The 16,423-nt window shown below is 40.6% G+C and overlaps 1 protein-coding gene across 1 annotated transcript in view; it reads left to right on the top strand.

Annotated features, from left to right (window-relative positions):
- HSD17B12 (hydroxysteroid 17-beta dehydrogenase 12) overlaps positions 1–16,423 on the top strand; it is a 76,072-nt gene that overhangs the window by 41,783 nt on the left and 17,866 nt on the right. Inside the window, 3 exon segments of the mRNA XM_066997592.1 lie at positions 1,919–2,029; positions 6,683–6,747; positions 7,708–7,752. Coding sequence (XP_066853693.1) covers positions 1,919–2,029; positions 6,683–6,747; positions 7,708–7,752 — 221 coding nt within the window.

Raw genomic sequence — 16,423 nt, 5'->3', positions numbered from 1 at the left:
TGGAGTCTGCTGCTGGGGCAGGAAAATCTGGAGTGTCTGGAGCGAGCAAGCAGCTGCACAAAGACTCTGTCCTCTGGCCATACCAGTAGGCAATCTTTTGCTTTTCGTATGCTTTATACGTTCTGCTACCTGCCATCAGCCCACAAAGGGTGCTGCGTGTTTTTGTAGGGGTATTGCGCAGCTACCTTGAATGCAGTGGCTAATTTTCTGAAGGCTTGGAGAAGTGATCGTATACGTGCAGCGGTGTGAGGGCTTTTTCTTTTTTTCTATTTATAGCATTAGGTCTTATTTTTTTCTTAACTCTTCCTCTCAGCATCTCTGTAGTGATTTCAAAAAGCATAGAGGATAAATGGGTAACAATCCTAATGAAGAGTGTTTAGCTTAGAAGGGCCAGGAACAACTGAGCAAATTTGTGAGGATGGTGTTTGGGTCCTTTAAACAACTTGCATTTCATGAAGCATCTGAACGGCTGTGAAGACAGCTGCAGATACAGTAAAACAGTTAAAAACAGCGTGTGTGTGGAAGTGTTCTCCTTCGGTTTCGCCCGCCCAGTCCCCTTGCACATATTTGATGTGCCTACAACGTTGCCTTTAATTCAGTGTCCTGTAAGAATTCGAATGTGTATGTTAAATATTAGAACAGCTGTGTCCAAAAATAGAACATCCCCCCCCCCCCCCCAAATGTTGAACTTGATTTTCTTCTGACGCGATCACAAGACTGCTGCTGCAGTAGGGGCTTAATGCTATTTACGTCGTCATTCCACATAGCAACATCTCTCGGGGGATTTTTAAACAATGCAGCTGTTCACGAGAGATGAAGGGGTTGAGGGGTGGGGAGAGGGAAAGGAGGAGAAATAATTTCATCTGCCAGGAGGGATACTGGCGGGGGAAGGGAGGCAGCCAGAGCCCAGCGAGTTCGGTGGATTCATGATTCTGCATGAATGGACGGCAGAATCCTGGGAGCTGCGACTTCCCCTGAATGGGAAAGAGCATCACGGGAAGCTGGCTGCTTCTAATCTTTTTGTGAATGATTCTTTTCCTTCAAATTGACACCGCTTTTATGAATGGCCGCAGGGGCAAAATGCTGCAAAATCCTTCCTGAGATGTATACAGCCACCTTGGGGAGCGCCAGGGTGGGAAGTTAGGCGCAGCAAAACTCAGAAATGCTTCAGTGTTAAGCTGCTGGGTTGTTCTTTTGAAGTCCGAGAGGACATCGTACTGATGTTAATTAAATGTAATTAATCTAGCTTGATGGAGGCAGAATTGCTCTTTACATGAGGAAATTCATATACTTGCTTCCCTTTTCTATTTCAAAATGCAGTTGGTTGTATGTATTTCCCCTGTTGTGTTAAAGAAGGAGATAAAAGCATATTGGAATGGTTTTGGAGTGACTGAACTCACAGCTCTGCTCTCGTTCACCCACAAGTTCCCTGTTCTCACTGTGTTCAAAACACTAAATATTTGAAACGTTTTATGGCATCGGAAGTGAGAATGCAAATGGAGGGCAATAAAGAACAGTTTTGCTCGATCTGAAGCCACTCGTTTACCATTTGCCATAAGCTGGAAGAAAGTGTCCTTGTCAAGTTGTACTTGGACACTGCTGTGTATGTGTATTTTCTGATTTCAGCGTTTTTTGGCTTCCGTGCAAACCTGTATAATTTGTTTTCTTGCCATTTTCACGGTCCCTTACAAACAAAACGTGCTGAATCATTTGAGAATGCATGTTCTCACCAGAAATAGCTTAATGTTGCAAACTTCTTATGCAGGTTACATTAAAATTCGAGGATTCCTGTTGAAGACATTAAAATGTTAGTGTAATATTAGCTACTTAAAATAATGTTGTGTAAAACCACATATAGTATTAGTGTTTGAATGGTAATTCAACTACTTCAAACTTTATAACTTTTTTTTTTTCCTAGCGGAGCAGTACGATGTGGAAACAAAAGTTATCGTGGCAGACTTTGGAGAGAGAGAAGATATTTACAATCGAATCAAAGCGGGACTGGAAGGCCTGGAGATCGGTGTTTTAGGTTTGTATCTTGTCTTTCTAAATCTTTCACACTGTGTTTTGTTTCAACACGCTTACTGACTTTTTGACATTTAAAAGTTTTTTGAAAACAATTCACAAAAACTAATCATTTGCCTGACTAAGACTACGTCACTGTATGCTCAATATGCTTTTTTAGCTCCCCGATGATGCACTACACGAGCTGGTGCTTGCATGTGTGCTCAGGTTCTAGGAACTGAGGCTTATTGAGTGTTTTTTGTGTGTTATTCTGCAATTGTTAAAGGCTCCTTTAGCTTGTGACTGCATGCACAGTTACTTGACCCAATGCCATCTCAGAATCCGAGCAAGCTCTAGATACTTAGATTCAGCTTAGCAGTAGAGCCCTGTGGGAGAACTGGTAACTTTTAATTAAAGAGCTGTTGAAATTTAATCATTAGAATATAGCATCAAGTAACTGTCTCCTGTCTCAAAAGCTTTAAGTACGTTCTGGTCGTGTTGGGAAGCTGGTGTCCTTCTGCTAGCAGCAGCACAATACGCCCGAGCGTGGCCTGTGACGGTGCAGAAGTGTAGGTGTTACGGGAGTCCTTGAAAAGACAAGGTGATCCCCCCGTTACGTCGCAGAGTGTAGAACTGAAGTCATTTCGGGAAGGTGTCTATCATGTGTTAAGAGGAATTTAGCCATAACAGTGGTTTACGTGAATCTTACCTGAACTGTGGGGCAGAAGCACACATACCTGTGCATACCCTAGATTTCTACAGTTTCTCAGTATGGGGATGGGAACCTGTCATGCTAAACATAAGGCATGACATTTTTATGAAGTCCTGTGGCTCAGATGCCTGCCAGTATGTCATCTGTTTAAGTTATTTTGTTACTCCAAAACTCATTTTACTAAGCCAAAGTGCAGTAATTGGAGCTAGAACTATTCTTTTAAAAGCGTATTTCAAAATAAATTTGTCACATGTGGTAATATTGTATATGAGCTCTGTTTCTAATAGATGGATCTTGCTTTATGATGCCTGCAAATAATGCCCAAGAAAATAGTATACATAAAAACTCAATTTAAAAATGCTGTAATTAAATGATGAAGCACAGAATGCTCCCTAATACTTCTGACAGATTTGAGTACGTGCAACTCATGACATCCAGTATTTAATTACTATAAAAATTCAAATCCACCTAAAATTGGAGTAAGGGCAGCTGCCAACATCTCCCCAACATGTTGCCTGTACAGTAGTTATGACAGAGCTGTGGATACCTCGTTTTTTCTTTCTGAAGGAAATAATTTCCAAAGAAACTTTGAGGATTAAAATTAATGTTTATTCTGATCTGTTGCAAGCTGTCTGTCACATAGCAATTGCGACAGAATAGTGTATCATGTAAATATCTCAAAATTCAGCATATCTTTTACTGTGTGAGGTACGTATCCAAACTGAAAAGGCTTTTTTATTTGTTAGACTGTGCTAAAGTTATGGTGATGCACAGAATCATGAAAATCTGACTTTCTGTAGGCTTCGGGCACGAAAGCAGTGAATTTGTTTCAATTTCTTTTTGTCAGCTTACTACAGGAAAATGGCATTCTTCAAACAGAGCTTGGTTATTTGCACAAGCACCTTGACTAAAAACATGGTAAAAATAGCAACTAAATGCTTGAGAGTCGTGTATTCTCTAGCTGAGTTCTTTCACCATTTTCTTGCAGCCATTGCCAATGCAGGTTTACAGATGCCTTTTTTTCTGGCTAAGCAGGATGTTCACTTGCAATTTTAGTAGGTCTCATGCTTGAGATCATCAGATTACATGATACGTAGGATTTTTTCTTTCCCCAGATACAGCTGTATTAACAAAAACCACTTATCAGTGTAATTTTTCAGCACAGGCTATGGCTACTCTAGAAAGACCATATTTAATTTTTTTTGTGGCAATTAAATTTCATGCTTTAGTGCCTTATATTTTAAATTCTGTAGCATGTGTTGTAATCAAGAATACAGCTTTTGCAAATCTGTGTTTCGCATGTCTTTGCGAGGAAAAACATGGGTTTAAATGAGAAGAACCATGAGGGATGAGTTCGCAGGTTACAGCTTATTTTCTTCTTTTGCGTCTCATCTAGAAGAATATCTATGAGAACCCTTGGCAGTATAGCACGGTTGCTGATGATCTGTGGTAATTATTTTTTTAACGTTGCACTTCGACACAGGAATCTCCACATATACTGCTGAAGATTGAGCTTCTGGTTATATAGTTGCACTGAGTCTAACTAAAGAACTTACAGATTGAAATCCTTGTAAACTTCTTATTTGGAAGCTTCTTCTCACCCACGTATGAAGGCTAAAAGAGTTTGCATAATGTTTTTGCTGTGTGTTCAAAACAGCGTCTGTCAGTGACTTCGAACATGTGCTAGCTACAGCAATATGTTAAACAAGCAGAGGTGGGAAATCTTGCTTTTGCTGTTCTTAAATCCCTGTGATTCTCGAAACGAGTTAGAGCTGGACAGCTTCTTATCCTGTTATCCAGTTCTTTTGAGGTAAAATATGCCTTTACAAACTAAAAAACATTAAAAAAAAGTGTTCCAAACTACAGAAAAATATCATCTGGTAGAAAAACGATGGCTAAAACTGGAAGGGTACATAACTGGGTCGCAGTTTCTAGTAAGGGGTGTGAATTTTGTGCAACTATCCCTGTAACACAAGTCATAGGCGATATGCTGGATTTAGAAAGAACAACCAAAGATAGTCCCAAAACTCTTCTGCAGTTCATGGCAAAAATCCTTTCCAGAGAGATGGGCTGAAAAATGGTTTAATATAGGATGAAAACCAGGGGGAAAATCTTCTCTCTTGCTCTGGAAATAACAAGATTGGACCTTGCTCCTTTTTAAAACTTAGGTCTCTAAATGTAACAAACATCGGTTAGGAATTTGTCAAACCCTGTTCTCCTCGATTCCTTTCTTTTTAAAGATTATCCAAAAGTTAAAATTTTAAAGCACATTATGACAAATCAGCTAAGGGTTTCCATAGATATACCGAGAGGTCTGGGGTAAAAGTGCCGTTGTTTGAGAGAATCTGTGAATGAAGCATGTGAACTTGTGCCAGAATCTCCTCTGCGTGTTGCCTGCGTGTCCTGAACGTCTGCTGATGCTTAAATAGCTTTCACGTTGGGTGTAAAAATTACAGCTTTTGGCACAGGTGTAGGGGCTATTCAAAAACACAACCTGAACTGTCAACATAAAAAAAAAAGGCATCAGTACCTTTTAACTGTGTTTCTTACCCCCCTGTAGACTGTACCCTAGAGGTGAGCAGTGCTGCTGAGCATATATAGCACTTTAGGATTCTCTGGGGTGTAAGACGCTATATAAATGTAAAATGTTGCCACAGCAACCAAATGTCACAAGATTCACTTGCGTAAGATGAACAACAGATACTTAGGAAACGGAGATCCCATTTGCTTGTTTTTTGTCTCCATACCAATCTGCTTTATTAAGTTTGAATAAACTGAGGCTGCAGAGCTGCATTGTTTTCTAATGATAGCAGAAGTTTTCCACTACTTGGGTTAAGACTGGAGAATGAATGCTGGTTTCAGGTCTCAGAATAAAACCTTGCCAGGCTGAAGTGTTGCGATGAAGGGAGGAAAAAAAAAAATCAGGTTTAAGTAATTAATACATTCGCTCAGTTAATTTTAATGCTGCCAATGGGGAGGGATTTTGCAGATGTGAGGAGCGTGTTGGGGGACAGGAGAGCAGCTTACTGCGATGGATCTCCGTGTAGCACGTCTGCGAACGCCCAGGGAGAGCAAACCAGGAACCATTTCTAAAGGCAGAGGCTCTGTCAAAAACACAGGCTGCTTAATGTACGGAGACTGTCATTAATGTGATTTCTCCTCACTCGGAGCTGTGCCTCCTCCTTCCCCCAGCCTCTCCGGGAGCGCTGCAGCGCCTGGGCTCTTGCTGCCACCTACTGTCCTCTCCTCTCCTCTCCTGTCCTCCCTTCTCTGCTGTCCTGCTCGCGGGCAGCAGTGTATTTCCTTCCTGGGGCTCTCCTGGGCAAAACCCAACACACGTGTTGTTTTTCCACCCCAGTCTAAGACTGAGGAGGGCTTTGGTGCGTGTCCCATAGCTGTCATCAACCTGCATGCCTTGCAACGGGCGGGGAACAGAGCGAACGTCCCAAGGAAGTGTTGAGGGATCTTAATGGGAGACTTCTCCCTCTTATTTTTGTTTGGTTCGTATTTATTTATCGAAAAAGATGCTGAACGGCTTCACCGAATGTCCTGCCAGGCACTGGGAGCTTTCCTTTGGCGCGAAGCTCTGGTTCTGTGGCTGCATTGCCTGTTACAGCAGTGGAGCTCGTCCGCCGGCACGGCATCTCCGCCGGGGGAGGTGGTCCTCTGCTGCGCCGGGGGCAGCAGCACGAGAGGCGTGCGGTGGGCTAGGCCATAGAAATGCATCAAGAACATATGGGACACCATGTGAACAACTGCAGTAACATTTGTGTTAAAAACGCCTCGCGTACTTGCTCTCGCACCCCGCTTGTGTACAAGTGGATTTGCAGTTAAGGAAACTTGACTGAAGGGGTACAGTGGTTCGACTGCAACATTTTAAGAGTATTACTTGAAAGTCGCGCTTAGAGCGTCGGAAATCAGATAGATTTGAAGCAATTTGAATAAAACTTCTTGCTTTCATTTCAGTAAACAACGTGGGAATTTCGTATTCATATCCTGAATATTTCATTGATGTTCCAGACCTGGATAATGTGAGTGGTTTTTCTGTTGCTTTGCAGTGTTCTCATTGTTAGCACTCAATGCTTAATGGCTGAGGCAAAAGTACTGATATTTGGTGAAGGTACACAAAAAAACACCCAACAAGGTTCTCTGATTAGAATTAAGCCAAAAGGGTTCTAAGAGCCTTACATAGGCAACATAGTACAACTGAGATGATGGCAGTCTGTTTTTTGAGCAGTGTTTTTTATATGTCAGATGAAGAACAATGGCAGAGTGTAGTTCTATTTCAGACAGATGCTCTGGTCAGTAACTGAACACCACTCTTGTCCATGGTCTTATCTGGCTGTTGTTCTTGAGCTGCTTTAGCTTGTGGGGTGATTTTTAAGTGATGGAAGGGAATTAAGCAACCTCATGAATGGTAGCTGTATATTCCAGAACACTGTTCTGAAACTTAAATGTGACCCCTTTAGATGTTTGGTAATGTAGAGACAACTGTGGTTGCATTGAGTACTTTGTAATTGCAGGTTTTCAACACTTTCACTGGTACATGAATTTGTTTCCAAACCCTCTGTAGCTAACTGTATACATTGTGGTTTTGGGCTTTCTGCTTAGAAAAGTAAGCACTGAAACAATGTTATGAAGTGGTGAAGAGCACAATATAAACATGAATATATGAACATGTCTGAAATATCAGAATTTATTAAAGTTCATAAATATTGCAAATGGTGTTAGGAAATGCAGTGTCAATGAGATATATCTGTGTTGGTTTTTATTAGCAGGAGTCCCTATTCAGGGATAAAACTTGGTCAAAAGCAATTGTGAGACTGCTCTGAAAGTCTGTCACTGCTCCTGATACTAAAGCAAGAAGGCACAAAGTAAAGGTGGATGTAGAAGAGTAAGGTTTAATTTACCCTAGCACTTACAACCCAGGGGGTGTGTAAATGTTATGCAACAAGCTTACAACAAAACACAAATCTTTTGCTTTCTTGCAGACAATTGACAAAATGATCAACATTAACATCATGTCTGTTTGTAAGGTAAGCTACCTGTTACCAGCACTTGTTCTGGGAGTCTTAATTCAAAACCAGTATGCAACTCTAATTCGGTTGTCTGAAGCAGTTACTTTCACCTGTTGGGCCACAAGTTCATTTTTCATCTTAGGGTAACCTAGAATTTATGATTCTTGTAGCGGAATATTCTGATTGTTGTGTGAAATATGATTTGTTACAAAGATAATTCTTAGCTATTTAGAAGAGCAAGGTGCGTAAACAAAACAACAACTTAATGCTTCTTCACGCTTGTTGGTATGATTCTTCCCGTAAATCCTTAACTTTTCTCCCTCTGTATCCATGTTTTGTGGGGTAGGCACCGTGATCACTGCATGTGTCAGGTTTTTGTACGCTGGTTTGAGAAGGTACATGGATGTTTACTGTAAAATACAAGAGGAAGAAGGAAACACGAATTTACAGAAGTCTGCATTAACTTTTGAAGTATAAATTTCCCTTTTTGATATTTAAGCTGATGTTTCTGTTGGGAAGAAATCAACAGCAGTTCAAGCTAAAACGCTTAACATTTATTAAAAGGAGGTTCATTCAAACGTCAGTTTGTCATCCTTGTACTTCAAAGCTAAACAATGGGCAGGGCTAATAGCAGCTGCTTACCGTGACATAGGAGGTCGCTTAGTGTATTGGGAAACAGTGCTAAAGAAACTCCCTTGTGATTATTCACTGCTAAACCTTAACTTTCTCTTCTGCATAACAAAAAGCTTGCATCTCCAGCAGCTGAGGGTTAACCTTCTGCCTCGAAGCCAAAATGTTAGGTGCTTCAAAGGTGACTTGAAAGATTTGGCTTTCTTGCAGCTGTTCTGATTAGGTCGAGTACTGAATTCATCTAACATGGTGCTCTAGTAGGGGAGTCTAAACTGTAGGTGTCTTGTTTCTGAGTGAGGAAGCGCAGGACCTCGGAAAATAATGCCTCTGTAGGATTTTCACACCTTGTTTAAACAACAGCAGTGAAACATGCAACCCTTGCATGACTGAACCAGGAGAGCAGCCTGCTGCTAGCTTTCACTTCAGCGTGCATTTATTTGACATGTTAGAACTAACTACTTGTTGCAAAGTTAGAAATGCTACAACAGTAGGCTTTCAGCAACTTTTCTAGTTGAAAAACACAGCTAATGTGATAAGCACCGATTTTAGTTGGCCCAGAGGGTTTGTAGGCCATGGGGTCTTGTGGCACTCCTGCAAGACTTTCATCAGAGAAGTCAGTTATTGCTGGGCACCTTTGAAAGTTTCTCTTACAGTTGCTATTTAGCAGACTTTTTTTTTTAATGTTAACACAGTTACACCAGGTGTAATCAGAAAAGTGGTGAGGTGTGACATCTGTACTGTGCCAGCAGAGGGAGTGCACTATTCAGTGATTAAAGAATTTGGGGTGTCAGCCCTCCTGGAAACGTTTCCTTAGACTAGGAAAGTTTCAGCTGAGCTGTTTTAATATGTTCTTCTGAAGATGGTAGACTGGAATAATTTGAGGCCTGCTTTGTTGGATATGTACCTAAAATTCCAGAGACACAGCCAGATTATATTGGTTTCCAGAATGAATTAGCGCTGCTTTGAGTTTCCGTGCTTATAATCAGTGATATCCAACTAAAGTTAACAACAACAACAACAAAAAGTCATGCAATTTCTTTTCTGGTAAAATTTTCAGTGTGTCAGCGTCTTCACATTATAATGTGGTTGTTGCCACATATGTAAAAATGTACCCTCTATTTGCTGTGAGGCTAGTGTGTTAATAGTATTTTTCCATTTGTTTGAAAACTTTTTCTTGACCGTGAACAGCTCGTGCTACTGGGTATAATCAGAGTTTGAGCATAAGCTTCCAGGCTTGAAAATGTTCCTCCTGCATGAGCCTGTTGTGTAATTAAACAGTAGGCATGCCAGATGCTTACTGTTTTGGGGAGAGGAGCACATTAGAGATATGTACCATCTGTAAGTCATTTTTTCAGGAGAACCCATAGAAATAGAGAATCGTGGTAGGAGACAATTTTAGGAAAAATCTGTGCGTCCTTTTGCTTAGGTTTTGGGGACAAAACCCTGTGAACAGTTACTTCAGGGTTTTATGGTGATAACATCTCTTATCCAGGGGTAAAAAATTGTCCACTTAGGTTCTGGAACGTAGCTACCCTACCCACTTCATTTCCTTTGGGATTAAACCTCCTCAGTACTTAAAATGAAGTAGTATCTTCTGTAGTAACCTGCACCACATGCCATCAGCAACACCTCTGTAGGACACTACAACTTTTCTGGCACATGTCAAATAGCTAGCTAAATCACTTCTTAGGCTTGAAGTGGGAAATTTAAGATATTCAGCATAGTTGGATTCTGCAGAAATGTTAAGGTCTGTTCTGTTGCCACAAGTGTAAGCATTTTTGAAATGTAACACTCACTTACCCCTTCCCTTCTGACCCATCTATCTCTTTGTTGAGCAGCTCACTGGATTTCCTAGGGGATAATCTTCATGTAGGAGGGGTTACACAGAGAGAAGACCCATCTTAACCTCCCAGGATAAATTACCAGCCTGGTTGGTTCTGCTGCTTAACCCTTATGTCAGTGCTAGTCTCTAATGTGATATAACTTTCCCCAGTGTTTAAGAGTGTGTTTCCTGCCACAGCTGCCTAGCCCTGTCATGTCCTTAAAGCACTGATGGATTAGGTGACCTATGAACCCCATGCTGTTGCAATTTTGGGGCTCAATCAATCTGGCATCCAATGTTGTGATTACTGTGACCTGCCTTCAAAATGCCCTTTAAACCACTGAAGACAAGCTACGTAAAACCCACATCTTGGAAAACAGGGGTGCAGACAACTCATTGCTTGGTGTTAAACAAAATACCAAGTCAAAAGTCTGGGGGTTCTTCACTAACAAGCAAGTGCTGAAGAGCCAAGATTATAGTTGCCCTCTATAGTTCCTTTTTATCAACATTGTCTGTTTCTGTTTGCTTCACCTTTGTATGCTGCAACGGACTTTGATTTCACTTGGAAAAACAATTCGACTTGATTTGGCTCTTGGATTAAAGTACTGGGAGCTAGGGATGCCAGACTTGCTGTCCAGTGGAAAAAGTGGGCAGGTAATAAGCACAGAGAATAGTTTCTCATGGTTTAGGGAGCTCTTCTTTCTCCTTTGGAAGTCACAAGAGCTACTAAGTATGTGAGAAACAGCAAGTGCCTTATTTCTGTTTGCAGCATCACAATATGCTAATTGCATTGGGAGTGAGGCATAAACTTGTGTTCTCCTGAAAAACGAGTGGGACTAAATAGTTGAGGGAGTGCTGGCTTAGCGCTTGATTAAGCAAGGAGATGAATTGGTTTGAAAGCTATTATGTTGTAGAGGGAATGTGGTTTTCAGGCTTGCAGGCCAGGCTTCGGTTGGAAATTGGCATTAACAGAGGAAGGGAGAGAGTAAATTACAGACGCATACATGCCTTGGAGTCTGTGCTAATCTTTGCCTTGATCACCTTACTTGTGCTTTTTACCGAGTGTCAACTACAGAAGGATAATAGGCCTACAAGATCAAGGATTTTTATCATTATTGTATTTGAGAAGCTTATAATTTGCTTAAGACTTCAAAATACATAAATAGTCTGTGTTGAACTGAGGTCTGGTGTCAGTTGCCCTCTTAATGGAAGAGGAGGGAAAGGTGAATTGCACCAAGTAGTGAATACTGGGCAGGACAAGGGAATGACTCTAGACAATGCTTGAAAAGTCTGAAGTGGAGTTTAGGGGAAAAACAAACAGCAACCTATACAAAACTGAAAGGAGTGGATGAAGCTAGTCTATTTGAAAAAGAGGGGAAAAAATTCTTTTGTAGACCTGTGCATAGAAAGAAGAAAAGCCTGGGGAGCAGTAACCCTGAAAGCCAGCAATCATATTTCTCTGGCATGGGTGTTCAGATGGGTTAGCTCAGCCTGATACCCCACCTATACTGGTACCTTTCCAGAGGTCAGATGACTGTTGCTTGTCCCCTGCTAGAACCATATGTGAATTATTGCATTCATTGCATATTGGAAAGGATAACAGCAAGAAGAGCATAATTGTGAGGGATGCGGTGACACTGACTTGTGAGAAGAGATCTGCATGTGTGCGCTTATACCATTCTAGTCAAGAGAACTTTTACATTTGTATTCCAAGTCATAATCAAGCAGGGAAGATGATGATTTAGCCAAGTCGATAATGCAGGTTGGTGACAGAGAAGTGCAGTTGCCAGTACTTGGAAGAGGAGTAAGTGTTCTGTGAAGGTAGGCATGAATATCCCTGAAATGATCCAGAGGGAGAAATTAGGTGCTGCAGTTGTCCCAGCTTGATGTGTATCATGCTCTTAGGTTCAAAGTCAGCAAGGTAGGAGAGGGAGCTGCAACAAAGACCTCCCAGCAATGGTAAGGGGAAGCAATTAGGGTTTTTTCTTAAAAGTACAAGCAATGGGTGAGCTTTTTTTTTTTTTTAGGAAAACCCTACACTTCTGTGTTTGTGTTTTTTTTTTTGTAGGTTTGGGGTTGTGAGAAATACACATTGCATTGAAACTTATTTGAGTTATCTTTTTTCCTACACAAATGGGAAAATGGCTTAGTTGGGGAGTTTTCCTTGCAAACTGGGCTCTGAAAGTCTGAGGTTCTAAATAGAGAAAACTTTCCTAGAAGTGTTGCTCAATGGAAAGTCACTGACAATGAACAGGGGTTGCAGCATGTTAAGTTCATAGTTCCACTTGTATATCCTATGTTTCCCTTTCTACTTACTGACCTTGCCACGTGGATTATTGTATGATTTTCTGTTGAGCTGACAGCGGTTTTACCCTGAGCCGAACAAGAATAGTTTATATTTGTAGAAACTGGCAGGTATGAGCTGCATTAAGAAATTGTTGTTTTGAAAGAGATGCATTATGAAAACTTAATAGTAGATGCTGAGAATAGCTTCATGATCAATTTAACTAATAGTGTATGAATATAATTCCCTAGTTCTTTTAGAGTAAGTCTGCACAGGAGAGTTCCATAGGCACAGTGTCAGTTAACTAATTGTTAAATAGCTTGGTGCTTTTGTGAACTTCTGTCAATCCTCTGCCTGGGCAGTGTGAGTTATCTTATGGTAGCAATTATGGTTTTGTACAAGAGTGGGTGCATCACAGGGAATTGCTTACCTTTATTAAGGTTATGTTGCTTTGAGTTGTTGTAACTTCACCCCAGATCTGCGAATGAAATCTGAAGGAGGCTTCTTAGCTGGATAACAAAATAAAAATCTTGCCCAAGTTCTCGAGCTTCATCCTTTTTGTACTTGCACAGGCTTCGTTACAGTTCCTTACACCTTTTGGAAGTGGAAAGAGTGGCTTGCAGTCATAACATCTTACTGTAGAATGATTTGTCTCTGAATATAGAACAGTGGTATTAAGTTTCTGGCTTTGTATGACAGTTGTGGCACATAAGATGTGAAAGATGACTTTGAGTATTTTACATCAGTTTTTCCTACTGCTTATAGCAGTCTGAGTGAATATCACCTTCAAGGTGTTCTGAACTTCACAAGTCGTCTTTCTTCCCTAAGCTCTGCTCCTGTGCTATTGCTTGGATCAGAGTGAGAAAAGGCTGCAATTCAGTGATAAATAAGAATGGGAGAATTTATTTCTTCCGAAGAAACCCTGAAATTGCATTGTTATAAATTCTAACTATTTGTTTGTCTTCTAATAAGAACTTTAAGTGTAGCACCTGTTTCAGAACGTAAATCTAACCATATGGCTGTGTGTCTTTGCAGATGAAAATAGAAACTTCTGTTTCTCTAGACTAAAGTAGTCTTCCTTTTTTTTTTTTCTTCTCAAAATTAAGGGTAGAAAAAAAAAGGTAGAAGATAGGTCTGGAGAGGAAGAGTGGACAATGTAAGCAGTACTTGGCAGGCACGTAATAAATTAATTTGCAGATGCATGAACATCAAGATATGACAGCCGCCTTTAAAAGAGTGATGAACTGGCTTTAATAAATCTCTCCCACTTGTTACGAGCATCCTGGGATTTACGAGCTAGGAGTTTGTGTGAAAGAAGTTGACTTTAAAATAATATAGCCCTTGTCCTGTTATCTACCAAAACAAACGAAGGAGACTCCAAACTCTGTGGTAGCGTTGTTCAGAGTTTTACACATGTATATGTGAAATTATTGGGAAAGAAGCCCTACTACTGCTTCATGCTTGTGTGCCAAAGATTTTATCAGACTATATAAAACAAGGTATTGACAACTTCTGACATAAAAAAGGCTGTCTTGAGCAAATTTTTCTGACGCACGCATGCACATGCATTCTCACTCTGCTCTAATTCAAACTTTCAGAAAGAAATAAGAGATTTCTTTGGCTGAGCTGGCAGTTTTTAAGTAATTTGGTGTCTGGCTACTCTGCCTGAAGTTACCTGAGCCTTCTGACTCCTGGGGGAGTACCCATGGTTTCAACTGCAGCACAGGTATTTCTGTGGAAAGCAGTAGTTCTTTCAGAAAAATGGTTGTCTGAGGAAATCTGAAGTGAGTTCAGTACCCCCCAACTGAAGGCATGCTATTTAGGATAGTTCCCAGCCTTTCTTTTAGGTTTTCTGTCACTTTTTTCTGTCACTTTCTTCTTTCTTTATTAGATTGTCTTCAGAGAAAGAAACCCTACAGTAGAGTTCTCCTGTGTCCTACCTGTGAATACCCACGGACTCAGACTTGCAGCGCTTTGGCATTTATTAACTACACCCCGTTGCAGAACTGGCTGTCTCTAAATCACACCTAGATTCTTTGATTCTTTATGTGGAACACGTTTATTTAGTTCTTGATCAGTTTCTTGTTGAACTGCCGATTTCATAATGGCGTATCTGAGGTTATGGCTGTTGAAGACAAAGACGTTGGCTGGTTTGGTGATTTTGAATAAAGATCATGTAAGCAATTGGACACAGTTATTAGTGGAAAAACTGCATTTTTGCTATAGTTTGTTTTCTTTGAATTGATGCTGGGAGTATTTTATACATGTGTATAAAGTAGAGATGTGCCAGATAATCTGAATGTGCCTACAGAAGGCTTTGCCGGCATTTTTACACTAGTGCTCTTGCATTGCTGGAAGCCTTACCATGGGTTGGGTGAGGTGAGACTGACTCAAAGAGCTGCCTTCTGTTTCTTAGTTCTTTAAAAAACAAAAACAACAAAAAAACAGTATTTTTACTGCACAAAGATATTAAATATTCATGTTTCTCTTTACATGTTACAAGAGGTAAAAACATAGGAAAAACAGCTTTGCCTTACTTCGCAGTTTTTTAAAGTTCTCTAAAAATGCTCGTTTTAATGGAAACAAGTGGAGGTGATGCTAAGAATGAAATCCAGTTTTGTCATCAGTGTTTTTCTGTGGGGGTGTTTGTAGGGGAAATACGATTGCCTATCCAGCTGAACTTTGGAAACCGACTACGTAACAGCAAGCTGTTGGGGAGAGCGTTCTTCATCTCCACTGGTGTTGTGTATGTACTGTTATGTCTCAGTTGTCAGTGGCTTCATAGTTTCTTAACCTGTGTAAGTCAAATACTAGTTATTGTAGCATGTTTTTCTGTGCTCTCATTTGGGTAGCAATAGTAACCAGCAGCTTCGTAATATGCGAAGCTTAGAGCTGTGTGTCGGCTTGCAGTTGGGATTCAGACCGTGAATGCATTTGTAAGGATTTATGATGAAGTTTCAAGCATGTGTTCCCCTCTGCATTACAATGGGAGATGCTATACTAGTTTTTCAAACCATTTATGGGTTGCCTAAGGGGAGGCAATTGCAGTTCATGTCCGCATGTCAATCTATGAAGATGATATGCAGCATTATACTGCCCTGACAGGCAAGTAGCAGTATGCTGCTTTTTGCCAAGGGATCTGTGGTAGAGATCATAAAGCTTGTACCAGATAAAAGATCTGCTGTTCTTGAGCTAGTATTAGACTCAGCCGAAATCATTCTTTATCCGTACAGAATTAAAATAGGCACTTTCACATCTCTTTTGAAGCATTACTATGTGAAAAAGCTCAAGTATAGTTATGTCAGAGTTTGTTTCGAAGTTGCATCAGACCTGTTTAGCTCTGATGTTTACCACCTCTGGAAAAACTTGGCTTGACTTCTGGGGCAGTGCTGAGAGGTGCGTGTGTCAACAGCCCACTCCATAGAAGTAAGGTCTGTTCAATTCCTGCACGTACAGTGACCTGTCGAAGCTGTCACGCAGCATGGCTGATGGCAGAATCTATTCCAAATGAGAAGTGCCAATAAAATACAAAACACAGCCCTTCTCTGCCTCTTTCTGTGTATCGACTGTGATCAACCGAAGTCTAGTTTCCTTTCGTGGTTTCTCCTTTATTCCTGAAATGGTACGTTTTACGATTGGAAAAGCAAACAAAAGCAGATTCCACCACGTGTAAGTGTTAATGCAGTAGTGATACTAATATGAATAGCTTGCTACAGTAAGTCAGGTTTGCTGCTTCTAATAAGAGTGCTTACAGGTGCTTTGTACTTCTGTATATGCTGATTTTTTTTCCCCTCCAATCCAACTCAAATCTCACATTTTAAGGTATCATGTTAATTTGGTATCAGCAGGGATACTGTTGCATTTTGGTGCCATTAAGTATTTTCTTGCACACCCATCCACCATTGTCTCAAGAACTTTGTTGGACAGCATTTTCATTTAAAGTTGTATGTTTC

Source organism: Anser cygnoides, chromosome 5, assembly GCF_040182565.1.
Source record: "Anser cygnoides isolate HZ-2024a breed goose chromosome 5, Taihu_goose_T2T_genome, whole genome shotgun sequence".
Lineage (NCBI taxonomy): Eukaryota > Metazoa > Chordata > Aves > Anseriformes > Anatidae > Anser > Anser cygnoides.
The sequence above is the reverse complement of the archived record's forward strand: the minus strand, read 5'-3'. Positions and strand labels throughout refer to the sequence as shown.